The 26,783-nt window shown below is 38.4% G+C and overlaps 1 protein-coding gene and 1 long non-coding RNA gene across 3 annotated transcripts in view; one reads left to right on the forward strand and one right to left on the reverse strand.

Annotated features, from left to right (window-relative positions):
* RTN1 (reticulon 1) overlaps positions 1-26,783 on the reverse strand; it is a 232,612-nt gene that overhangs the window by 16,469 nt on the left and 189,360 nt on the right. Inside the window, exon 1 of one of the 2 annotated variants that reach the window (XM_045451146.1) lies at positions 6,777-6,977. The exons of the other annotated variant lie outside the window; for it this stretch is intronic. Coding sequence (XP_045307102.1) covers positions 6,777-6,837 — 61 coding nt within the window. The 5' untranslated portion in view covers positions 6,838-6,977. Of the gene's footprint in view, positions 1-6,776; positions 6,978-26,783 lie in introns of those variants that run through there. 2 annotated transcript variants of the gene reach the window in all.
* Positions 10,719-24,213, forward strand: LOC123583934. Its single transcript, XR_006705063.1, has 2 exons — positions 10,719-11,583; positions 23,752-24,213. It is a non-coding gene; the product is annotated as an uncharacterized LOC123583934 (long non-coding RNA).

The raw sequence follows: 26,783 nt of genomic DNA on the forward strand, positions 1-26,783 counted from the left end.
TACGTGCTTTTCCTTTCTTTAGGCTTTCTGACTTGATCAAAATACAAAACTGTTCATTTGGTTGGTGATAATCAGTCACAATTGTCTGGGCCCTTGTCTGGGCCACATCTTAAAATCCATCACTGTATTGGAATAGAAAAGAACCATGGAGGTAGACAGCTATTGCTTCTTTATAGACACGGACTATATTTAAAATTTTTGACCAAAACCATAATGGCAAAATGTTTTTTGAACTAAAAAGATAAGGCAAAGGTATGCTCTCTCATGGTACCTCTGTTCCAGTCGATAAAACATTATGTCCATCTTAATACTTGTTACCACTCTATTTGATCTTGAAAGCGAGACATACTCATTGCAAAATGGGTGGAACTGTTAATAAATTCTAAAAATTAAAGCTTGTTACATTTGTACTTTTCATCTGTTCAAAATTAACATCAGGTTGGGCAAAGAGCTTGTAAGGAGTGCTTGAATTATAAGACAACTTCACTCAGATTGAACTTAAAAATAGAGCTTAAACATATAGCTAAACAAATAGCTTAAACAGAACTCTACTTCTAAGTTCTAAAACCTCTATCAAATTTCTTATTTGGAATATATGCTATAAATTTGGAATACATTTACAATGACCAAGGTTTTAATGTAATTATTATTAATTGTCATCTAGACAAAAGATGGCTTTTAAAGGATTATTACTGTCTAATTCTTGACTTTCAAACTGTGAGCTTAATTATAAGGCAATCCTGTTTCTTTGAACGGTTGTGTGTACTTTCATAAGAAATGGAGAGGTGACAATACGTAAATGTTAATACATGGCCAAATGCGTACACAACTTAGGAAATCAAGTTGAGAAGGATGGGAAATTTTGTGGTGATGTACATTTATTTCCAAAAAGAAAGGCGATGTCCTGGGAGTTATCCACCTATGTTAGCTTTTGTTTGCTGGATTCAGTGAATTTTAGGATTTAATTCTATTGTAAGGTGATGTAAAATGTATCAATTACTTCATAGATTCTGTTCCCAAAACGTATTAACTAGTCTAAATATGAAAGAGAAATGAGTAAAGAATATCATTTCAAACATAAGGAGAAAAGTGGGAGAGAAGGAGGCAGGGAAAGGGAGGGAGGGAGAGAAACAGAGGGAGAGAAAGAGGGAGAGAGAGGGAGAGGGAGAGAGAGGAAGAGAGAAACCTTTTAAAAATGATTAAGAGGGGCGCCTGGGTGGCGCAGTCAGTTAAGCGTCCGACTTCAGCCAGGTCACGATCTCGCGGTCCGTGAGTTCGAGCCCCGCGTCGGGCTCTGGGCTGATGGCTCGGAGCCTGGAGCCTGTTTCCGATTCTGTGTCTCCCTCTCTCTCTGCCCCTCCCCCGTTCATGCTCTGTCTCTCTCTGTCCCAAAAATAAATAAACGATGAAAAAAATATATATATATAAAAAATAAAAATGATTAAGAAAGGGGCCTGCTCATTAAGGATGGACTAGGAATCTGCAATCATAATCCTAATGCTTTACTCATAAGAGTATCAGGAATATTTTTGTTTTTTAATTATTTTATTTTATTTTAGAGAAAGAGAGAGCACATGCAAGCGCGAGAGAGGGGCAGAGGGAGACAGAGAGAGACTCTTAAACAGGCTTCGTGCTCAGTGTAGAGCCTGATGCGCGGCTCAGTCCCAAGACCTTGGGATCATGACCTGAGCCCAAATCGACCGACTGAGCCACCCAGCACCTGTGTTCTTTTAATGAACTAACTATTAATTCAGGGAAATCGGAGAAAAATAATAGATTTGGAGATGTGGATTTAGATCACCATTTTTGTCAAGTTTTTCTCACTTGTGATGGGACTTCCTCTAAAAACAAAGTTAGACACTGCACAGAGTCTATCAGTACAGTCTAAAACCCAAACATGAAAGTAAAAAATTATCCTAATCTATTGACGTACCTCATAGACTTTTTCTTAATTTTAGGAAGGAATAGCTCATACAGTAAAGAAACATGTATCTGAAGTTCAGCAATTCTCTGAGTTTCGTGTCAGTTTCTTCCATTAGATTACTTCAAGTATTTTTTGAGACACATATAATCTTGTTTCATAAAAGCTGTTTTTGTTGCCAACCCAGTCCTCTAGCTTCACGTTACATGGTATGGAGATACTGGGCAATATTCAGCAAAATATTAACACTGATTAACTGTAGGTGGTAGGACTTTGGGTGATTTGCGGCTTTGATTTGAACCTTTCTTTGTACAAATGGAAATTTTCATAATGTGCATGTATCACTTTTAGAGAAAAATAAAGCCATCATTCTCTCCTCAAACTTTGGAATATTCCCTTATAAAGACTCTCTTGAAAATAATCATACACTGTGACAAAGTAGAGTTTTATTTTGCAATGGAGTCGTAACTACCCATATTTGGTATATTATCTGTATAATGAGTTTTCTTTCATTAAAAAAAAAAAAATCCCCAGATCCCCAGCTAAGCCAGTTTCCCCACTGGATCTCATTACAATCTGCAGAGAGGGAGTGTGCAAGTGTAATGCTTATGTTGTAATATTTGTACAGTATGCTAATGAGATTGAGCCCAAATAGAAGGTATTTGATAAAAGGTGGTAATGATCTGCCTTTATGTATGTATTATCTTTACCAAATGCCATTTTCAAAATACAAGCATTTCTTTCGATTACTGTAGCTAAAACAGATATTTTTTCCTGTGTATTCTGGGATGCTTGGCTGTTCTGAACTAGCATCTTTCAGAATGGACCACCATGAATAGCATTTCCCCAGAACACTGCAGACCAGCATAAAATATTTTATTTTATAAAAAACCAGAAACACTTTTAGTGTTTCACCCTTCATTAATATTTTACATGCTGGGAAAGCTTTAATTACAGAATGCTGCCACACAGAGTCAAGTGGGAGTTGAGCAGAAGCCCCAAACAGGTGACAAGTATCAACCCCACTGTATTACCAAGCATCCTGCCAGATGAATTTGTTGAGTACAATGATATCCGGAAAAAATTATCTTTAGAGCACGAATGGAATAATATGGATGAAGGATTTTGCTCAAACTTTATTCCCTTGCCATAGTACCATTTGGATTTAGGCAGTATAGTAAAGTCATTAAAAGCACAGGTTTCAGAATCAGACTGCCTTGTGTTTGGGACCCAGTTAAGCCCAAGGGCAAGCCCAAGCCCTCTCTGCCTCAAAACCCTCAGTTTCTTCCTCTGTAAAATGGGAGTCATACATGTAACAAGCATTTAGGATAGTTACTGGGACATAGCTAATATTTACAGAGAAATGTGGATGATGAGTTGATGATGATGGTGAGGATTACCATAATGGCATAAATTGGCCAAGATCTCTGAAATTTTGCTGTCTGTAAAGGGAGAAACTATGTGAAAATATCTCAGCAGGAGTACATGAAAGTTTACTCTATAACTCAGCATGAGAAAAAGAGGTGGAGTGCTGTCACAGGAAGAGTTCTGGATTTGAAGCAGTCACCTTTTCACCACTCAATTCACCACTTATCAAAAAACCTTGGATAAATCACTTATCCTCTTTGAGCCTCACGATGTCCAAGAGTAAACTGAAAGTTCAAATGAGAAGATATGTGGCAAATGAAAACTACGTAAATGTGATGAGTTATTAGGCCCACAAAATCACCATCACCTACATAATTCATATTCTTAGAAAAACCACTGAGGAAAAAGCCATCTACCATTGAGGCAGATGGCAGAACAGTGAGAAGTGAGGGGATCTGTGGTCAGATAGCCGAGGCCCAAATCTAGTCTCTTCTGGCATTACCAGCCATGTGCCTTGGTGGAAGCCTTAGCTCACCACCTATAAGATGAGACAATAATAGAACTTACACATCATAGGATTTGTGAGGATTAAGTGCAATGATCCAAGTAAAGCATTCAGTAAAAGTGCCCGATAAATATTAGTATTGTTGTGATCTGTAAGATTACTATCTACAGAGGTGTTTTATTAGGCGATTGTTTTATTCTCCTTTTACTTTCAGTGAGTGGGGTGGGCTTTGTTTTATTAACCAATATAGGGGTAGTTGTATCATGTTTTTTAATTGGAAGCAAAATCTTTGTAATGTATACATTAATGTACTAATGTACTGTAATGTATATAGTCATGTATACATTTTATAATGTATTACAAAATCTTTGTACTAGCATAATGTGAACTTTTTAGTCTCCTTAAATGTTCTTGTCTCTAGCTGAAATCATGTATATTAATAAAGTAAATATAAGGTTCCTTTTGCATGTGGACTGCAGTTCTTATGACAATTGTATTAGTTTCAGTAGAGTCTTCATGAAATGTTCAATGGGCTGCAATTTCTCCACGGAATGTTTAAGAATATGTAAAAAACCTGAAGCTCACTTCCTTTATTTCTTTTTATAAGCAACACTTTCACCCATAATACTCGTGGAGGACCTTCTCAACAATGTTACACTGCCTCCTGCAACGGTAATTCACAGATGCTCCTGGATCACACCCATTTCATCATTTGTATATTTGACCCTGCTCTGCAGGTCTATGGACTGGGCTCACTAAGAATCACTACTCACCAGTGACTTCAACCCTGATTATGTATTAAACTCACTTGAGGATCTTTTAAAAAATACTGATACTCGACCCAATTGAATCAGAACCCCTAGGGGTGGGCATCCTTTGTGTTTTTAAAAGCTCCCCAGATGATACTAATGTGTAGCCAGGGTTAAGAACTGTTTTTGATAATGAGGGAACTAAGAAGATGCATTGAAAATGCTAAACAAAAATCTTATTGTAGATTTAGTTTAAATGCAAAGTTCTCCTAGTGGAAAGAAAAAGGAATAATTCACTTCTTACTATTCCTCTTTCATGCCTATAAACCCACCCGCCCAGTTATCAGTCAATTTTCAAGATAATGGCTTTGTTCTATCTGACAAAAGGAAATCAATGTTACTGAAAACTACTAAAGGTCACTGAGTGTAAAAGACCTTCAACGATCTTGCATTAATCTTCACAAGTGGCCTTATATTGAAAATGAAAATGATTGTTTTCAATAGACAAATGATGACATTTGCGTTATTTTCTGATTATCAACAGCCATGTACCTTTTTAACCCCTGCAGTGAGAAGGTCAAGTGAGGAAAACCCACAGGACTGTAATGAAATAGTATCTTCTATCGTATACAAAGAAAAAAAATCTGCCATGTTTTGGCATCTACTTTTGGTCAGAATAGAAGAAACCCATAATAGTCTAAAAGCCAACTTTTTTATGTCCTCGTGTTCAACTAAACTTGATATTATATCAATCTATAGTTGTTTAAGTGTGTATCAAATAAACCAGATGAGTTTAACGCATAAGAATGAAATGTCACCAAGAATTTTCACAACTGCCTTCTGTATAAAACATGCTATTTCATGTCATTGTCATCATTCTCTAAAATTATGCCCCTAAACTGCTGGAGATTTCTTACTTCCTAGCTTTTAAATTTATTAGGCCCATTTATTTACTTTTGACAGTTGTTATTTCCAATAGACCTACATAATTTGAACTCGACAATTCTGTTTTATGTCACCGCCACCCGAACCAACAAATAAGAGACAGCAAAAGTGTTCTTAATTCTGAGATTCATGTTTACTTTTTCTTTGCTTAAAAAATTTACTGAAAAAAATCCTACAGGGGCTCTAAAGATGAAAAGCCATCCTATTCCTTCTGTGATATAAAATGACAAGGGGAAGATGCCAGGTTTAAAAAAAAACAAAACACACTAGCTTCTGCTCCAGAGTATTTTTGGTCCCCTGAGGGACGCTGCAACCCTTCAGGTTAAGTCAAAAGCACCTTCTTCAGAACCTTATTTGTTAAATATTAAAAGACACTTCATCTTACAAACACCAGAGTTTACAACACATAATTCATTCTTCCAAATTCTCTCTTTCTCCTCATAATCTCACACTGAGCAAGGTGAAGGAGAGAATCTTAATGTAACAAAGGAGATGGATGTGTGAAGTATGAGGCTGAATAAAAATGGCTGAAAAGCAATCCAAGCGAGGCTGGAGGGTGGCCACACCCAGTGCTAACATGCACTGTTTCAAAATAAATCTGTTATGCCAGAGGGTACTGGGCACTGCTTTTATTTCCCCTCTACTTGTTCCACAGATACCCATTATTAATAAATAGTAGTTACAGGTTACTCCAATGACAGACAAAAAACCCTGAAATATTTCAAAGTGAACCATCCTAATATGTGGCTACGCCATCATATTTTCAGGATTTCAAGAGCAAGACTGCATTTCCAGGCTCCTTTGTGTGACCACAAATAACCACCCTGAAATGGGTGTGTCCCTCTTAAAAGGATGCACTAGAGCCCTCTCACTTAATGCTTCTACCAGATTTCAACCTTTCTGCAGAAATTAAATGCAACGGGATTCATGGAACAATAAGAAAGCATTTCAACTCCGGGGAGGAGAACAGCTTAAACAAGTACTGAATGATCAATGGATCCCGAAAGAGCTCCCCGAAGAGGCAACTGATGCATTATTTAAATTTCTAGCATTACAACAAGAAAACAAAGGGGTGGGGGCGGGGAGGGGGGGTTAAAAAAAAAAAAGAAAAAGAATGCAAACACCATCCATTTTGATTTTTGACATGACAAGTTTACTCCCCCCAACACAAAGCTCTTGGGTATAAAGCATGCATAGGTCCCACAGGTGAAATGATGCACAATGGCCGAGTCCGGGTCCCGGGGTTCCCGTGCACCGCAGGCATGCACTACCGAAATAAAGAGAATACCCTGACTTTTCCAGTTGCTCCACACACAGTCCATCTTGGTGGAATCGGCAGTGGCCTGCATCGTGCGGGTTTTGGAGGCTCGCCGTTGCTCTCCTCGGGGGCGCGGAGCTGGCACTCAGGGTCTGCGCCCCGGCTGCAGCGGCAGGGCTCACCGTGGCCGCGCGGCTGCAGACTGACTGAGGCTGCACCAGCCGGCGCGCGGCGAGGGGCGGGCGCGTCGCGAGCGCCGCAGTCTCCGCGGCAGCGAATCAGCGCGCCGCGGCCCCGGGGCTGCCTGCGCGCACAGGGATGCGGGCGCCGCTCGATGCGAGAGCGCGGGCTCGGCGTCCGTCCTGGGGGCCTGCCCTGGAGACGGCTGAGGCGGCTCTGACCCGGGAGGCACAAAAGCAGGCCAGGTGTGGGAGGCGTGGGAGAAGAGGAGGGGAAAAGGGAAAAGGGCCAAGGGCGGGGATCAGAGTGCGGCACTCGGGCTGTTCCTGGGAGTTCCTGACACGGGGTGCATATTCTAGAAATGTCTTAGACACCCAAGAAACCTGTTGGGTAAGACGCAGTTGATGTCAGCACAGATGTCAGGCTTTCAGCATAATGCCCCCTAATTGTCCCCGTTGCTCATTCACCTCTCTCTTCCCCAATTCTTTACATTCCGGCCACGGTTTATTTTAATTGCCTGGCATCTTCCAAGCAATCGCCAGAGCTTTTCCTCTTTCTGGAATATTCCACGGCTATCCAAAATCTTTGTTGGCAAGCCACAATCAGCAAAGAAATCCTGCTGCTCAGTAGGTCTTGTGTATTTCTCCTGTTGCCCCTCTTCTCCAGCCGTTTGTGGTTTGAACGAATACATATCAGTCAGAATGTGGTGCCTGTAGGCTCTGGTTCAAAGCCCTTGGACTTCCCCACATGGAGTTATTTGTCACTGCACTGATATTCCAAGAGAGGTCAGTTGTGGGGGCCCCAGACAGAAGCCAGGGAAGAAAAGGGCATTCTGCCTCAACATCATCATCTTTGGGCTTGAGTGTTGGGGGGAGATGGAGGTGGGCAGTGTGTATCATTTGGGAGATACAAAGTTGGTTTCCAATCCCAGTGAATCAAGATGCAGTCACAATGCAGATGCCAATGGGAAGTGTCCTACTATTTAAACCTTACCGTGAAATACTTCATCAGATTAAACACCAAGGCTTTGAGAGAATGGACAGGGGATAGGTACATTTTGATGAAGAAAAGAGAGATGGCATAGAGGAAGGCCTTGAATTTGGGCATTATGTGGGGAAAGACAGTCCTGGTGGAAGGAACCCTTGAGGAGACAAAACATAACATGGGGACAGAGGGCACCTTGGGAACCACAGGGGCATACAGAAGGAAGAGTTGCCATTTTATTTGTCGTGGCATGGCATTATCCATGACACAGGATTCCTCTCTCTCCCTTGGGGACAAATGGAGCCTTCACGATTCTTCCACAGTTCCCAGAGACGTTCCTTGCCAGACCCAAATCTACATTTGCACATCCTGTACCAGCGAGGACTTAAAGACAGGAGTCTCAAGGTTATGCTGTAGATATGATTTATCTTTCATTTTATGAAGATTATACACTTTAAAATGGGATCTTTGAGATGATGCGTATTCTTTTTAGGATGCAAGCTTCCAGAGAAACCAAGCCTCTCTCCGTATCTCTGTAACCTAACTGAAACTACTCATGAAGCTTAATAAGAATGAGATCCGGAGGATGATTTGGCACTCCTGGGCAGCTGAAGTCTCCTACAAGAGGAGGAGTGTCAGAGCTACCACGGGGCTTACAGGAAGGAAAAAAGTTATTACAAAGCACTTTTCAAATTGACCTGCTCCAGTGATAGTGGTGACTTTGTAATATTTCTTTTTCCATGCCCCCTCCCAATTTTTTTTTCAACATCACGGTCACGTTTGGGAATTCAGTCCGCAAAATACTGAAGAGACAGGTACTGGATGATTTGACCAGCAGTGAATGCTCACTGTATGAGGCAAGGCTGGATGAACTAAAAACAGGTGGGGGGACAAGACTCAGAGGAAGAAGAACGGGGTTGCCATTGTGGGCTGCTGCCACACTGGCCACTTTTCTGTTGGAACTCTTTGGAGCCTTGGCCACTAGGAGGCACTGCCAGTCCAATGATAGCCCCAGTCTTCAGACCTAAGTCCAGAAGGTGCCCCCCGCCAGTTACCTTTAGTGGCGAGTATTAAGTGTCCACTGAGTTACCAGAGCCACTGTTCATTGGTAATCTGACAGTACGGTTCAGCAAGCTGAGGGCAGCAACATCCCTGGTGAGGGAAAGCAGGCAGAGGCAAGCTCTCCCTCAAGTGAAGGGGAGGGTGTCAGACTTCTTGGGCCATGGGTTTCCATTGGCTATAGAGTTGACCTTGGAATGTCAGCTTAGCTGAAAGGCCACATTGTGTTTAGTCATGCTGAATCTGAAGACGGAAGCTTGATGACACCCAAAAAATCAAGATAGTAGTTTGACAGCTGAAGGTTGAGGTGAGGCATCTGATGCCACAGAGATACACACAAATGAAATAAGAATTGAGGGGCAGAGGTAGTAGGTGAAACAGGAATGAACTTATTAAAGAAAAGTCAGGCAGAAAAGTATGAAGAACTTGATTGAGAATTGGAGGATGTGGGCATTAGACCCACTTATGTTGCAAAAGTTAGTTATGTGGCCTTCGGCAAGGTATCACCTTTATCACTTTCCGACCTTCCTCTCATACAGATGAATTACAGCTTTAGATCTTTGTTTTTGTGAAATAATAATTTATTTCTTGTAGACACTGTAAGTGGGTACTTCCTTTGCACAAGTACCCACACAGTATGAATTGAAAGCTCTTGCCAAGATCAAAATGATAAAATGGGTAGAAAAGATATGTAAATTTTCCTTGAGGGGTGAAAGAAAACAGAAAGCAAAATCAAGCTTGCTAAATGCGGGCAGGAACGGCCACTGTCTTTAAACCAGGAGAGAACAGACGGGCTTTGTACACAGCCAGCTCAGAACTTGGTTTAGGTGCCTGCCAGGAGAGGAAGTGATTTCTTTAGTTTTCAGGATGAAATCATGCTGTAGGCATTCAGTTCTAAGGAAAAACAAAATAGTCAAGTTTTGAAATCGCATCCCAGATCAAGAGAAGTGTTGAAGACTACAATGCTCAGAATGGCTGCATGGTGTCTGTGTTTGTAGCTCTAGGATTTTACCGATGAGAATCAGTGGCACCTACGCTGATACATTTATTCGATAAATATTATTCAGCACCTATTGTATTCCAGACACTGTTCTAGGCATAAAGCAAAACTGCTACTTTTAAGAGGTTTATATGCTACTACGTGTGGGATGGGCAGCTAATAATAAAAGAGGTAAATATATATTTCACTTGTGGACAAATGTACACAGGGAAATAAAGCAGGTAAAGGGGATCGAGAATGGGAGTGGGGTAGAAGTTTTCTATTTTATGAGGAGAGTTAGCAAAGGCCTACCTCATAAGGTAAAATTAGAGCAGACACTAAATGAGAGAGAAGGAGAAAGCCATTAAGCTATGTGGGAGAGTAGCATTTATAAATGCACTGAGTTTTCAGGACAGAATGTAATAGCTGGTAAACTATATGAAGCTCATAGAACTCCTTGTATAGTGTGTGTGTGTGTGTGTGTGTGTGTGTGTGTGTGTGTGTGTGTTTAATGCTTTGAGAAGTATAGCAATTGGAAGGAAAGGCACAAAACCAAAAAAGTACTTCATTATGATCAAAGAACACTAAGAACTCTGCCTTATGCCATATGGAATAAGGAAATTTAAAGTAACAACCAATTTGGTACATAACCCACGGTACCAAAATAATGCATGAATTGCATTCAATTCAAACAACAGATTAGCACTTGTTATTTGCCAGGTGCTTTCTCATATGGTATATATTTAGTTGTTACAGGACCCCTAAGAGGTAGATAGTGTTTACATTAATTTTCTTGATTCATTCATTCATCTAATCTCCAAACATTTACACGGTCCATACTAAGTGCCTGTCGTTGTAAATACAAAGAGAGCTACCCACTAGAAACTTGAGTTTAGTAGGGGGAGATTTACACATAAATAGGTAAATGCAATCAACTGATAGATGTATGAGCAGGAAAGAGTGGATACACAGTGACTGGGGGAAGAAGAGGTTTCAGGAAAAGCTTCAGAGAATAGATGATAATTAGGTTGAGTTATGTAAAAAAGAGGATCACCAGTTTGAGCAGACAGATATGGAAACTTAATCATGGACAGGTGCAAGGGACAGTGAGACAGACTCAAGGAATAATACTGTCAGAAAATGAAGGAAACATTGCAGAGTTTCAAGGGGAGGAATAACACCTTGAGAAGTTGAATAATTTATCCAAATTTGGCTTAAGATTTCCCAGAATTGATAAAAGCCACACATTATAGCACTGAGCAAGACAAGAAAAAATCGATATCCTGACCCACATCATAGTGAAACTGCAGAGCATCAAAGACAAGAGACAATCCTAAAAGCAGGCATAAGTAAAAGATACATTGCCTCAGAGAAACTGTTGGGCCAGCTGCAGTCTGTTAATTAACTGAAGCCAGAAGACAATGGAATAATGTCCTCAAAGGAGTGGGGGGGAAATAACTGTCATCTAGAATTTTGTACCCAGCAAGACTACTACAGGCATTTTCAACTATGTAAGAAATGAATTTCCCAACTGCAAGCCCTGCAGAAAAAGCTACCAACGTTCATACTTCTGGAAGAAGAAAACTGAACTTAGAAGAAGCGAAATGCATGAAAGAATGCTACGTGTAAAAACTGGTAATGGCTAATTTGGGGGTTTATAAAAGAAAGGTGAAATTAAAGTAGTAGACAAAAAATAGAACATAAGGTAGGAAGGAGTGATGAAAGTGAAAGCATACTAACTTTCTAGTACTGTTCAGGAGGACAGTAGAGATCTTTAATTTTCTTTGAGACCTTAATTTTAGACTATGAAAAGTCAAATTTGTGTGTTAAATATTTAAGGGTCACCACTAGAAATAACTAAAACATATAACTACTAAATGAGTAAAAGGTATAAACAAGGTAATCAATATATTAAATCACATTGAGGTCAGGAAAGGAAACCATGAGAAACAAAGAAGAACTGGTAAATAGAAAGCATAAAATAAAGTATTAGAAGGCATCTAAATATATCCAAATAATGCCAGCTAAAAAGATGGAAACTCTCAGATTAGATGAAAAAAATCTAGTTTAAGGATGTTTATAAAAAGAAAGTCCTAAAACATACTGACACAGTAATGTAAAGAACTACATCAGGTTAATAAATTTTTGCATAGTGATTTTGCTAAACTCGTATTAATTCTAATTGTGTATTCTCTTGAATTTTCTATGTACATAATCATATTCTCTCTGAACAAATATGATGTTATTTCTTGCCTTCCAATCTTTATACTTTTAACTCTTTACTTTGACTTACTGCACTGTCTAGGACTTTCACATACAATGTTGTGTAGAAGTGGTAAAGGTTATATATTCTTTGTTTTACTCTTGAATTTAGGGGAAAAGTGTGCTCAGAATTTTACATTAAATAAGATGTTGGCTGTGAATATTTTAGCTGTCTCTTATCAGATTAAGGCAAGTTCCTTCTATCCCTAGTTTTTTTTCAGTTTTTGTCTTGAACAGGTATTGAATCCTATCAAATGCTTCTACTGAAGTTACTGAAATGATCAGAGATTTTTGTCCTTAATTCAGCTAATACATAAATAAAACAGATAGCATTTTGAATGTTAAACCAACCTTGCATTCCTAGGATATACCCCATATGGCTCTGATGTGACATTCTTTTTACATATTGCTACTCAATTTATTTCAATTTTCTTGATTTGTGTAGACTTTTCCTATATATATTCATGAGCTCTATCCTCTACCTTTCTTTTCCTGTAATATCCTTCTTGAGTTTTTGTAATATCCTTCTTCTGCTGGCCTCACAAAAGAAGCTGAAGAGTGTTACTCCCTCCCATATTTTCTAAAAGAGTTTATGTAAGGTGGTATTATTTCTTTTTGGAATGTTTGGAAGAATTCACCAGTGAACCCATCTAGACCTGGAGGATTTTTTTGTGAGATGCTTTTTAATTATAGATTTCCTCAGTAGATACTGGATTATTCTGATTTTTAACTTCTGCTTGTGTCAGTTTTAGTAATTTTTATTTTCCTCAAATCAATTCATTCATTTAAAATATAGTGTCAATGGGGCGCCTGGGTGGCGCAGTCGGTTAGGCGTCCGACTTCAGCCAGGTCACGATCTCGCGGTCCGTGAGTTCGAGCCCCGCATCAGGCTCTGGGCTGATGGCTCAGAGCCTGGAGCCTGTTTCCGATTCTGTGTCTCCCTCTCTCTCTGCCCCTCCCCCGTTCATGCTCTGTCTCTCTCTGTCCCAAAAATGAATAAACGTTGAAAAAAAAAATTAAAAAAAAATAAAATATAGTGTCAAATTTATTGGTATAAATTATTCATAACATCATAATGTTATGATTGTAATAATCTGAGAGGCTATAGCCATGTCTACTTTTTCATTTATGATATTGCTAAGTTTTATTTTTCTCTCATTTCTTGATCATCTAATTGTAGGTCGATCAATATTATGAATGAATTTCAAAGAATAATTTTTTCTTTTTTTTCTTTTGTATATCTTTGTATATGCTATTTCATTGTATTCCTATTTTTATAATTATTATTTCCTTCTTTTACTTTTGTTTTTCTTTTCTTTTTTTTTTTTTTTTTCAACGTTTATTTATTTTTGGGACAGAGAGAGACACAGCATGAACGGGGGAGGGGCAGAGAGAGAGGGAGACACAGAATCGGAAACAGGCTCCAGGCTCTGAGCCATCAGCCCAGAGCCCGACGCGGGGCTCGAACTCACGGACCGCGAGATCGTGACCTGGCTGAAGTCGGACGCTCAACCGACTGCGCCACCCAGGCGCCCCTGTTTTTCTTTTCTTATCTCCACAAAATAGAGGCTTAGATTATTTTCAGCCTTTCTTCTTTGCTAATATATTCATATTCACTTAAAAGTATAAAATTCCCTCTAATTACTGTTTTAGCTGCATCCTACAAGTTTTGAAACATTATATTCATCTTATTTGTCCAGTTCAAAGTACTTTCTAACAGTCGTCTGTGACTTTTTTCCTTTGGTCCATTAATTATATAGAATTATAAACTTTCGATGATTGTAACTATCCTATTGTTTATTTTCAGTTTAATTCATCTGTAGTCAGACAACAAACTCTGTACAATTTTAATCCATTGAAAATTTCTTGAGACTTGCATTAGAGCCTGGAATATGATCTATTTTGATACATGTGTCAAGTGGACATGAATGTATATTCTGAAATGTTAAGAGTGTTCTATAAATGTCAGTTTGGTCATAGTGGTTAATAGCATTATTCAAATAATCTATCTTCCTACTAATTTTTTGGCTGTATGTCTGCCAGATATTGAAGTATATCACAACATCTAACTTTCATGTTGATTGATCTATTTTCCTTTCAATTCTCTCTCTATATATATACATAACTTTACATAATAAATGCTATAAATAAATATATATACATCTTTATATATATTGAGCACTTATAAATTTAGAATTATCATGTCTTACTGTTGAGTTAACCTGTTTATCATATTATGAAATGTTCCTCTTTATCTCTAGTAATACTCCTTGACTTCAAGTGTAGTTTGGCTGATATAGATATATACACAACAGCTTTCTTTTGGTTGGTGCTTGTATGATATGTCTTTTTCTGTCCTCCATTTTCAAACTATCTGTATCTTTTTATTTTCTTAAAGACAGTATATTCTTGGGCATTTTTTATTTTTTAATGTTTATTTATTTATTTGAGAGAGAAAGAGACAGACATTGAGCAGGGGAGGAGCAGAGAGAGAGGGGGGAAAAACAGAATCCCAAGCAGGCTCCAGGCTCTGAGCTGTTAGCACAGAGCCCCATGCGGGGCTTGAACTCATGATCCGCAAGATCATGACCTGAGGCCAAGTCAGACGCTTAGCTGACTGAGCCACCCAGGCACCCCTTGGGTCTTATTTTTAATTCAGGATAGTAATCTTTGTTTTTTTAAATTGAGTGTTAAGTCAATTTACATTTAATGTAATCATTGATATTGTTGGACTTAAGTCCATCAATCTATTTATTTCTTATTTATCATGATCTTTTCCTTGCTCCTTTATTTCTCCTTTCTTGCCTTCTTTCAAAATAATCAAGCCTATTTTTTATTAATCCATTTATTTGCTACAATAATTTTCTAGTTATACTTTTTAAATACTTTGGTGATTAGCTTACAGTGATAATGTTCATCCTTAACTTACTGGAGTCTATCTTATATAGTACTTTTACAATTTCCTATGCAATAAAATAATTTTACAAGTGTATACTCCAATTACTGCCTGCCACTTTTAAGCTAGGGTTATCATGTTATAAACACCAAACAATGTAATAATTTTTGTTGTTCTAAAAAAGTCAATAGTATTTTACATCTTCTAACATATATACCTTTTTCAATGTTCTTCATCTCATCCTGCATTACTATATTTCCATCTGGGATCATTTTATTTCAGTCCAAAGAATTTTCTTTACTATCTTTCAGTTCTGGTCATGGCAACCGATTCTCTCAGTTTTGTTTTTCTTACTTTATTTCACTTTCATTTCTGAATGTTAGTTTCACTGGTTAAAGAGCTCTAATTTGGCAGGTTTTTTTTTTTTCTTTCAACAATTTAAAGAATTAATCCTATTGACCATTGATCACTCCTAGTTTTGGTTGAAAAGTCAGCAGTTGATCTCCTTGTTTCTTTGAAAATAATGTTTCTCATTTTTATGGCTGTTCTTAAGATTTGTATCTTTAGCTTTGGTTTTATGCAGTTTGATTATGATAAATTCATATTTCCTATGGTGTCTACTGAACTTCCTAAATCTGTATACTGATTGATGCCTTTTACCAATTTTGAAAAAAAAATGTCAGCCATATTTCTTCAAGTATCCCTTCTGCCTCATTTTCTCTCTTCTTTCCTACAAATGCTATTATTCATAGGTTAGCCCTTCTGACAAGTTTATTATACTCTCTTCTTTTCCTATTTTTATACAGTTTTTTCACCATTTTGGATTTTTCCTATTGAGCTATCTCTGAGTTCACTAATTTTATCTTCTTCTGTGTCCAAAGAGCTATTAAATGTATCTAAGTTTTAACTTCAGAAATTTTATTTTTCAGTTCTCGAGAGTTCACTTGAATTTATTTTTATAAATACCCTTTCTCTGTTGAAATTCTCCATCTTTTTATCCATTTTCTTTCACATATTTATAATAGTTGTTTAAAAGATTTTATTTAATGTCAGTATCCAGATCATCTGTGGGTCAGCTTCTATTGTCTTCTGTCTTTTTAAATTCCAGCATAGCTAATACATATTGTTATATTCATTTCAGGTGTATAATATAGTGATGCAACAATTCTATACAGTACTCAGTGCTCATCATGCTAAGTGTACTCTTAATCTCCTATACCTATATCAGCCATCCCCTTACCCACCTTCCCTCTGGTAACCATCAGTTTATTCTCTATAGTTAAGAGTATGTTTTTTGGTTTATCTCTTTTTTTCTTTGCTCATTTGTTTGCTTCTTAAATTCCCCATATGCATGAAGTCACATGGTATTTGTCTTTCTCTGACTTATTTCATGTAGCATTATACTCTTTAGATCCATTCCCATTGTCTCTTTTTTATGTTTCTCAGTCACATGTTCTTGCCTCTTTTACATGTCTAGTAATTTTTTATAGCATAATAGATATTGTGTATTCAAGAACTAAAAAGACAGGCAGTTGATGCTATTTTTCCACAGAAAGGGCTCACCTCTTTGTCTGTTTAGCAGCTATGGTGAGAGGCTGATCACATCACTTCAATTATATGAAAGACCATAAAACAAGACTCAATACATTTTAAAAGAATAGAAATCATACAAAATGTGTTCTTCAACCACTTAGAATAAAATTAACAATCAATAAGGAAATTTGTAAATTCACAAGTCTGTGAAATTTAATCAATACACTTGTAAATAAGCAATGGGTCAAAGAATAAATCACAAGGGAAATTTAAAAATGTTTCAAAATACATGAAAATGAAACAATTAGAGGGTACAGCCAAAGTAATACTTAGAGGGACATGTATAGCTGTAAACACTCAGGACAGAAAAAAAAGAAATCAATAACCTAAACTCCTGCCTTAAGAGAACAGAAAAGAAGCACAACTTAAACCCAAAGCAAGCAGATGGAAGAAGTAATAGAAATGAGAGTGGAAATTAATGAAATAGAAAAATTAAAGAAAATCAATGAAGCCAAAAGTTCGTTCTTTAAAAGGATCAACAAAGTTGACAAACCTTTAGCTAGAATGACTGAGAAAAAACAAAGACTCAAATTACTATAACCAGCAATGAAAGAGGGGACACTGCTGCCAACCTTATAGAATTAAAAAGATTCTAGGGAAATACTATGAATAACTACAGACAAACAAATTAGGTAACCTGGATGAAAATGAACAGATCTTTAGAAAAACATAAACTACCAAAACTGACTCAAGAAGAGATAGAAAATATGAATAGATTGAGATGAAAAGACATTGAATTAGTAGTATTAAAGCTTCCCATGAAGAAATGCCCAGGCCCAGATGGTTTCACTGGTGAGGATCTACCAAACATTTAAAGAATACTTAACACCAATCCTTCACAACTCTTCCAAAAAGAAGAGGAATTGAGAAAACTTTCCATCACACTCTATGAGGTCACTATCACCCTGATACCAAAACCCAACAAGGGTATTATAAGAAAAGAGAATTACAGATCAATATTCCTTATGAATACAGATGCAAAATTCCTCAATAAAATACTGCCAAACTGAAACCAGCAATATATAGAAAGGATACATCACAACTCAGTGAAATTTAAGCCAGTGTAATACACCAACCAATGTAATACATCATATTAATAGAATAAAGAACAAGACCCACGTGATCATCTCAATGCAGAAAAAACATTTGAGAAATTGATCACCTTTCATGATAAAAAACACCCAAGAAACTAGGAAAAGAAGGAAACTTCCTTAACCTGCTAAAAAGGAATCTCGAAAAAACTCATAGCTAACATGAAACTTAATGGCAAAAGATTGGAAGCTTTCCCCCTAAGATCTGGAACAAGACAAGGAAGTTTGCTCTGACAATTTCTATTCAGTATTGCACTGGAGATTCTAGAATATAACAAGGAAAAGAAAGAAAACTCATCCAGATTGGAAATGAAGTAAAACTATCTCCACAAGGAGAGCCCGGGTGGCTCAGTCGGTTAAGCATCTGATTTCAGCTCAGGTCATGATCTCTCAGTTCATGGGTTCAAGCTCTGCATTGGGCTCTGTGCTGGCAGCTTGGAGCCTGCTTTGGACTCTCTGTCTCCCTCCCTTTCTCTGCCCCTCCCCTGCTTGGACTTTCTCTCTTTAAAAAATAAATATTTAAAAAGAAACTGCATTTCTACACACTAGCAGTGAGCAACAAAGATAAGGTTAAGAAAACAGTTACATTTACAATAGCATAAAAAATACTTAGGAATAATTTGAACAGAAGAAGTGTAAAGTTTATACTTGAAAACTATAAAACATTGTTGAATGAAATTAAAGAAGACTTAATTAAATGGAGAGACATTTTTGTTCATAGATCAAAAGGCTTAATATTGTTAAGATGGCAATATTCCCCAAATTAATCTACAGATTTAATATAAACTGTCAAAATCCAAGCTAAGTTTTTTTTTCTTTCAGAAATCAACAAATTGATCCTAAAATTCATATGGAAATGCAAGGAACCCATAACATACAACACAATCTTGAAATAGAACAGAGTTGTGGGTCTCACACATCCTGATTTCAAAACCTACTACAAAGCTACACTGATTATGACACTGTGGTACTGGCATAAGGCTAGACATGTAGGTCAATGAAATAAAATTGAAAGTCCAGAAATAAACCCTTATATATATAGTCAATTGATTAAGTGTGCCAAGACCATTCAATGGGAATAAGAACAATATTTTCAACAATAGCGCTGGGACAACTTGTTATACAAAAGAACAAAGCTGGACCCCTAACTTACATCATATACAAAAATTAACTCATAATAGATTCAAGACTTAATGTAAGAGATAAAACTAGAAATCTCTTAGAAGAAAACAGGCATAAATTGTCACAACCTTGGGACTGGGCAGAGGTTTTTAATGCCCAAGGAACAAAAGAAAACATAGATAAATTCAAATTTTGAACAAGTTTTTTTGACTTGGAAAAAAACCACTTTTGTGCATCAAAGGATACCGTCAAGAGAGTGAAAAAACAGTATTACCTCATACCTGTTAGAATAGTTAAAATTAAAAAAAAAAAAAACAAGAAACAGTGATGCTTGGCTGGCTTGGTCAGAAGAGCATGTGACTCGAGCCCCACATTGAGTGTAGAGATTACTTTAAAATAAATAAATAAAACTTTAAAAAAAACACACAAGAAAGAACAAGTGTTGGCAAGGATGTGGAGAAAAAGGAACCCTTATGCACTGTCGGTGGAAATGCAAACTAGTGCAGCCACTGTGGAAAACAGTATGGATGGTCCTCTAAAAATAGAATTACCATATGATCCAGTAATTCCACTACTGGGTATTTACCCAAAGAATACAAAAACATTAACTCAAAAAGATATATGTGCTCCTATGTTTATTGTAGCATTATTTATAAGGCCAAGATATGGAAGCAGCCCAAGTATGCACTGATAGATGAATGGATGGAGATGCGGTATATACATATACAATGGAATATTATTCAGTCATAAAAAAGAATGAAATCTTGTCATTTGCAACAACAGGGATGGATCTAGAGAATATAATGCTCAGTGAAATAAGTTAATCAGAGAAAGACAAATACCACATGATTTCATTTATATATGTAATTTAAGAAACCAAACTAACAAGCAAAGAAAAAAAAGAGACAAATCAAAAAAAGGACTCTTAACTACAGAGAACAAACTGATGGTGACTGGAAGGGAGGTGGCAGGATGGGTGAAATAGATGATGGGTACACTTAAAATAGATGAAGAGTACACTTAAAAATGAACTATTGGGACCTCACCAAGATAAAAAGCTTCTCCACAGTGAAGGAAACAATCAACAAAACTAAAAGGCAGCCAACAGAATGGGAGAAAATATCTGCAAATGACATATTGGATAAAGAGTTAGTATCCAAAATCTATAAAGAATTTGTCAAACTCAACACCCAAAACCAAATAATCCAGTGGGCAGAAGACCACTGGGCAGAAATGGGCAGAAGACATGAATAGACACTTTTCCAAAGAAGACATCCAGATGGCTAACAGACACATGAAAAGATACTCAACATCACTCCTCATCAGGGAAATACAAATCAAAACCACAATGAGATACCACCTCACACTTATCAGAATGGCTAACATTAACAACTCAGGAAAAAAACAGATGTTGGCAAGGATGTGGAGAAAGGGGAACACTTTTGCACTGTTGGAGAAAGAGGAATATTTTGCACTGTTGGTGGGAATGCAAATTGGTGCAGCTACTCTGAAAAAAGGTATCGAGATTCCTCAAAAACTTAATAATAGAATTACCCTATGATCCAGCAAGGGCACTACTAGATATCTATTCAAAGGATACCAACATGCTGATTCGAAGGGGCACATGCAACCATATATACACAATGGAATATTACTTGGCAACCAAAAAGAATGAAATCTTGCCATTTGCAACAACATGGATGGAACTAGAGTGCATTACGCTAAGCAAAATAGTAAGAGAAAGACAAATATCATATGATTTCACTCATACATGGAATTTAAGAAACACAACAGATGAACATAGGGGAAGGGAAGGAAAAATAAGATAAAAACAGAGAGGGAGGCAAACCATAAGAGAATCTTAAATACAGAGAATGAGCTGAGGGTTGCTGGAGGGGAGGCTGATGGGGGGTGGGCTAAATGGGTGACGGGCATTAAAGAGAGCACTTGTGATGAGCACTGGGTGTTATATGCAAGTCATGAATCACTGGGTTCTACTCCTGAAACCAATACTACACTGTATGTTAACTTGAATTTAAACTTTAAAAAAAGAGTGTATTTGTCATGATGAGTATTGAGTAATGTATAGAATTGTTTAATCACTGTATTGTACACTTGAAGTTAATACAATACTGTATGTTAACTATACTAGAATTTAAAAAAAGAGATTATATATGCTTTAAAAAAAAAGATTCCTCCTCCAGATGGCTACGATGCTGCATCTCGGCATGAGGCCTGGTGAACAGAGTGTGAGCTGGAATCAAGCCTCATTTGCCATGTTGGCCAGGCATTCTTACAAAGGGCACAACCTGGCAACTTTGCATGGCAGCTTGGATTGCTACTCGGCCCACCCTCCAAGCCAGCCTTGTTCTGTCTCAGCCTCTACTGACAACACAACTCTGGCTCCAGCCAAAATCGCTGTCTGGAGTTCCTTGACAACCTGAGTTTATTGCTGTCCCTTTCCTGGTCTTCTCTTCCCATCACATGTCTTAGAATTTGTATTGTTGGACATAACTTGAATTGGTTTCTCCAGTCTACACATTTCCACCAGACCTAGGGCATGACTGTATTTGCAGATTTTTTTTCTTTACTAGGGATTTGGTTGTTCAGATTTGCTTTTTGTACATCCCTGCCCTCTAACTATGGGTGGCTCCAGATTTTATTTTTCTTTTCTTGCTACCTGTTGGTCAGTGGCTAACTGTATATATAATAATGTTACCATGCATGGGAATGCAAGCTGGTGCAGCCACTCTAGAAAGCAGTATGGAGGTTCCTCAAGAAACTAAAAACAGAACTACCCTACGACCCAGCGATTGTACTACTAGGCATTTATCCAAGGGATACAGGTGTGCTGTTTTGAAGGGACACATGCACCCCCATGTTTATAGCAGCACTATCAACAATAGCCAAAGTATGGAAAAAGCCCAAATGTCCATCGATGGATGAATGGATAAAGAAGATGTGGTGTATATATACATTCAATGGAGTATTACTCGGCAATCAAAAAGAATGAAATCTTGCCATTTGCAACTACGTGGATGGAACTGGAGGGTATTATGCTAAGTGAAATTAGTCATAGAAAGACAAAAATCATATGACTTCACTCATATGAGGACTTTAAGAGACAAAACAGATGAACATAAGGGAAGGGAAATAAACATAACATAAAAACAGGGAGGGGGACAAAACAGAAGAGATTCATAAATATGGAGAACAAACTGAGGGTTACTGGAGGGGTTGTGGCAGGAGGGGATGGGCTAAATGGGGAAGGGGCACTAAGGAATCTACTCCTGAAACCATTGTTGTGCTATATGCTAACTAATTTGGATGTAAATTAAAAAAAATAATAAAACAAGTTAAAAAAATAATGTTATCATGCACACACACACAAAATAGCTTTTCCAGAATGCCTTGCACATAGCAGTGGCAATAAGGCCAGGTTTTAGCCAATAAGATATAAAGGAAAAATCTGCTGGAGGGCTTCTGGGAAAGATTGTTTTCCTCATTAAAAAGTAGGGAGAACTCTTTTCTCACTCTGGCTTCCCCCAGCTTTCTTTGAGGATGTGATGTTTGGAACTGCTGCAGCGATCTTGTGATCATGAGGAGAAGGCCTTAATAACTGTCAAGAGTTTAGTGCCCTAATATTGTGGATGTGTTGTGCCATCAGTGTCTCTGGAATCTCCTACTTCTAAGCTTCTTAGTAAGTGCACACCCAGTGTCCTTATGGTTCACACTGATACTAATTCGGATTCTTCTGTCACTTGCAGCCAGAAGCATTCCTACTGACAAATCACTGACTGAGGTTCTATAAAAGGGTTACTTAACAGTGTTGTGGTTTTTTTTTTTCTTTACATATAGACTTTAGTATATGGACTCCTTGTTTCAGTGAGGAGGAACAAAACCTTCTCCATTTTCTTCACTTTCTCCAGTCTCTCCATTTTTTGCACTTTCCTCTCACCATGAATGAGTTAGCATTTTCAACTATGCTCTTTGAAGATCATCATGGACCAGTTTGACAGAAAGCTACAGCAAACAGAATAACTAAATAAATGGGTTGCTATTGCAAAAAATTTGCCTTGTACATCAATGTAAAATAAACATTTTCAATTAACCATATGTCATAGAGGAAGATTCTGATGATTTTGCAAGAGTACCTCATTAGTATAAAGTCACCACACACAAAAAGTTTCCCTCTGCTGAACATGCATTAATGAACAAAGACCAGAAACTAGATTTAAAAAAGATCTAATTAAACATTTACAGCACAGCAGTAAGTTTTTGCAAACAGTTACAGTTTTTCAAACCACCCCTAACATATCTAGAAGGGAATTTTTAAAAATACTAGCCTAGGAAGCTGCTGGGGCAGCACTGAAAGTTTTTCTCAGCAAGAGGCAACCTAGATCCACAAAACCGGAGTCTCACTGCTTAAGGTTTGGAATTTCAGAGGACGGCTCTGTGTTAGGGAAAAAATAGACAAAGCACAAGAATAATTGATTATTGTGGGGAAATAGGTACTAGAAAAAAACCCATTGCAAAGTTCTGTAGCACACAGCCATAGGAGCTCAAAGGAATAAAACCACGAAGACTGAAACAATATGCTTCCTAAAATGTGAACATCTCTTCTCCCTTGGCTAACCTAACAATCATGTAACCTCTCTTTTTTCTGCAACATGTTGGGTGGTATCTGTGTTATAGTAAGTCCAGAAGTTTTAGGGACCAAAGAGGTATTCTTTCTTTCAGAATAGCCACGGCAGGTCCCGGGCAAAAAACTCATGTGAGGTGAATTTTAAAAGATGCTTATAATAGTGACTCTGTTGTTGTCGTTGTTGACCTTTGCAGGAATGCTCCTGAAGTTGGTTAACTGAAGAGATACACAGATCTACTTCTCAAAGGTCTACTGATCTCAGAAATACACTTGGAGACACTTCATTCAGCTTCAGTGTTCTTAGCAAAGACTTACTTTTGTGGTATAAAATATAGAGCCGTGCTCCAATTATATTCTTATTTTTCCGTTAACCTAACTGATGATGGTTTTTAAGAGCCTTGAAGGTTAGAGATACTGACTTAAAAGTAATTCAGCAAAACTGACATCTGATGTAAAACTTGAAGTTAAAAGAGATCGGGCATGTGTTGACCAATCTCCTTCAACCACATGTTTTAGCAGCTCCCTGGGAGGACAGTGGTTTTTCAGCCCATTCATGTGCTTGAGGATGAAAAATATGTGCTGGTATAGGCTGAATAAATGGGTGTATACTAAGTCATTATGCTCAAAGAAAGTAAATGACATCCAATTATCATAAATAATGTCTAGTGTATTTTTGCAATCTATTTTTTTAAGTATATTTATTTATTTTTGAGAGAGAGAGAGAGAGAGAGAGAGAGGGAAATCACGAGTGGGAGAGGGACAGACAGAGAGGGAAAGAGAGAGAATCCCAATCAGGCTCCACACTATCAGCACAGAGCCTGATGCGGGGCTCAAACCCATGAACTGTGAGATCATGACCCGAGCCGAAGTTGGACACTTAACTGTCTGAGCCACCCAGGTGCCCCTATTTGCAAGGTATTTTGAGCCATGTTAAAAGGTGTTGACTGTAATCAAGTAGTTTCCCTGGAATACTCCTAAATATCAATATGGTTATTAGTCAAGTCTTCCTAAGTGATTGTCATTAAAATACAGGCCAGTTGGGCAAGTTATGCTTGCACAATATTCTTTTTTTTTTTTTTAATTTTTTTTTTCAACGTTTATTTATTTTTGGGACAGAGAGAGACAGAACATGAACGGGGGAGGGTCAGAGAGAGAGGGAGACACAGAATCGGAAACAGGCTCCAGGCTCTGAGCCATCAGCCCAGAGCCCGACGCGGGGCTCGAACTCACGGACCGCGAGATCGTGACCTGGCTGAAGTCAGATGCTTAACCGACTGCGCCACCCAGGCGCCCCTTGCACAATATTCTTTATGTGGACTTTTCTGCCTAAGCCACCACAGAACCAGCAGCAGTGCTGGCACAGTGAATGCACAGCCCTCCTCCTACCACGCCTGCAGCACTACATACTGACTCAGCCTGGGGTTGATATGCGTGGAAGTGTACATGGGGTGGAGAGAAGGCTGCTATTTAAGTTTTTATTTTTTTTTTTAATTTTTAGTTTTTTAAATGTAAATTTATATTTAAGAGAGAGACAGTGCATGAGCAGGGGAGGGGCAGAGAGGGGGGGGGGACAGAATCTGAAGCAGGCTCCAGGCTCTGAGCTGTCAGCACCGAGCTCGACGTGGGGCTCGAACTCACAAGCCGGTGAGATCACGACCTGAGCTGAAGTCGGAAGCTTAACCAACTGGGCAACCCAGGCGCTCCTGTTATTTAAGTTTTTAAAGCGATGTTTGTCCTGCAAAGACACATGTCAAAGAGTCAAATTTTTGAAAAGAAAAGGAGACAATGCCCAACGTCAAAGTTGCCCCTCTTTGGACATCCTTCTTTATATAGTATACAGATTTGTGGAGGATTCTTACTTCCTATTTTTAACCATTGTTAAAGAGAAACCATCAGGAGTTTGTGGGAAAAAAAGTCCTTCTTATTCCTCCTTTTGCAACTGTCAGATAACACAGAATCAAGATTATACATAACTCATACATAAATCAAAGAGCAGAGAAACATTCCACTCCCAGAAGAATAAGAGTAATACTAATAATAGCACACATTCATTAACATATATACCAAGTGACAAACACTGGGCTAAATGTTTTACACGGGTGCTCTCATTTAATACAACAAACTTATAAGGAAGGGCTGCTAATACTTCCATTTATGGGGATGGAAGGTGCAGAGGGGAGAGGAATCTGAGGCTCAGATTAGGTTAGGTAACTTGATCCCACCCCCAAAGTCCCTTAGAGGCAGAATCAGGTTCAGACCTAGGTTTCTCCTGCTTCAGAACTCTGGCTGTGATCCAGGGCACTTTAGTGTCAACTGACATTTCCTAACAACCACCCACTGTCTGTACCAGAGAAGCCAGGGGCTGGGCAAACAAAGGGTCTAAAGCTTCTAAACCCAAAAAGGCCAATCCCAAGGTGGAGGACAGTTCCAAGCCTCTGTGGAGCTGGACTTGGGCTCCGAATTCAATGAAGGGAGAGGATATTTTGTGTTTTGCCTAGTCATTGGCTACTGCCCACAAAATGAAGACAGGAAAGCTCAGATATTACGTTTCTGACCTCTAGTTCTTGCCTTTCTCTTTCTTGAAATGGACACCATACAACTTGATGCCATAGTGATTAGGAAGTGATCAGTTGGATGTGCAAATGCTGGGAGTCTCCAAAGTCAGCCTTGCTTTCTCTCTGGACTTTGGGATGTGAGTCTAGTCTGGTTAAGATGCAGCAACGGCAGAAGACAGATTTCTGGCTCAGCCATTCACTAGTCTCACTCCCTCAGATACAGTTTGACTTCCCTGTGCTTGGGTTTATCAGCAGGAAAAAGAAGAGAATGCTTACCACACACAGGTAACTAGGCCACATGTTGAGTACATAGCAGCTGGTGCCAGTTCAGAAGAGGGCAAAATCGGACAGTGCACCTCAACGTAAAAAGCCATTCCACAGTAGTAAGTAAAGCACTAGTAAGTTACCTCGGAACCTTGAAGGATGTCACCTTAATTTTTTTTTAGTGTTGATTTATTTTTAAGTGACAGAGACAGAACACGAGCAGGGGAGGGGCAGAGAGAGAGGGAGACAGAATCCAAAGCAGACTCCAGACTATGAGTTGTCAGCACAGAGCCCGACGCAGGGCTCGGACTCACGAACTGTGAGATCATGACCTGAGCCAAAGTCGGATGCTTAACCGACTGAGCCACCCAGGCACCCCTTGAAGGATGTTACTTTAAAACCCTATT

Source organism: Leopardus geoffroyi, chromosome B3 (genome assembly GCF_018350155.1).
Source record: "Leopardus geoffroyi isolate Oge1 chromosome B3, O.geoffroyi_Oge1_pat1.0, whole genome shotgun sequence".
In the NCBI taxonomy this organism is placed as follows: domain Eukaryota; kingdom Metazoa; phylum Chordata; class Mammalia; order Carnivora; family Felidae; genus Leopardus; species Leopardus geoffroyi.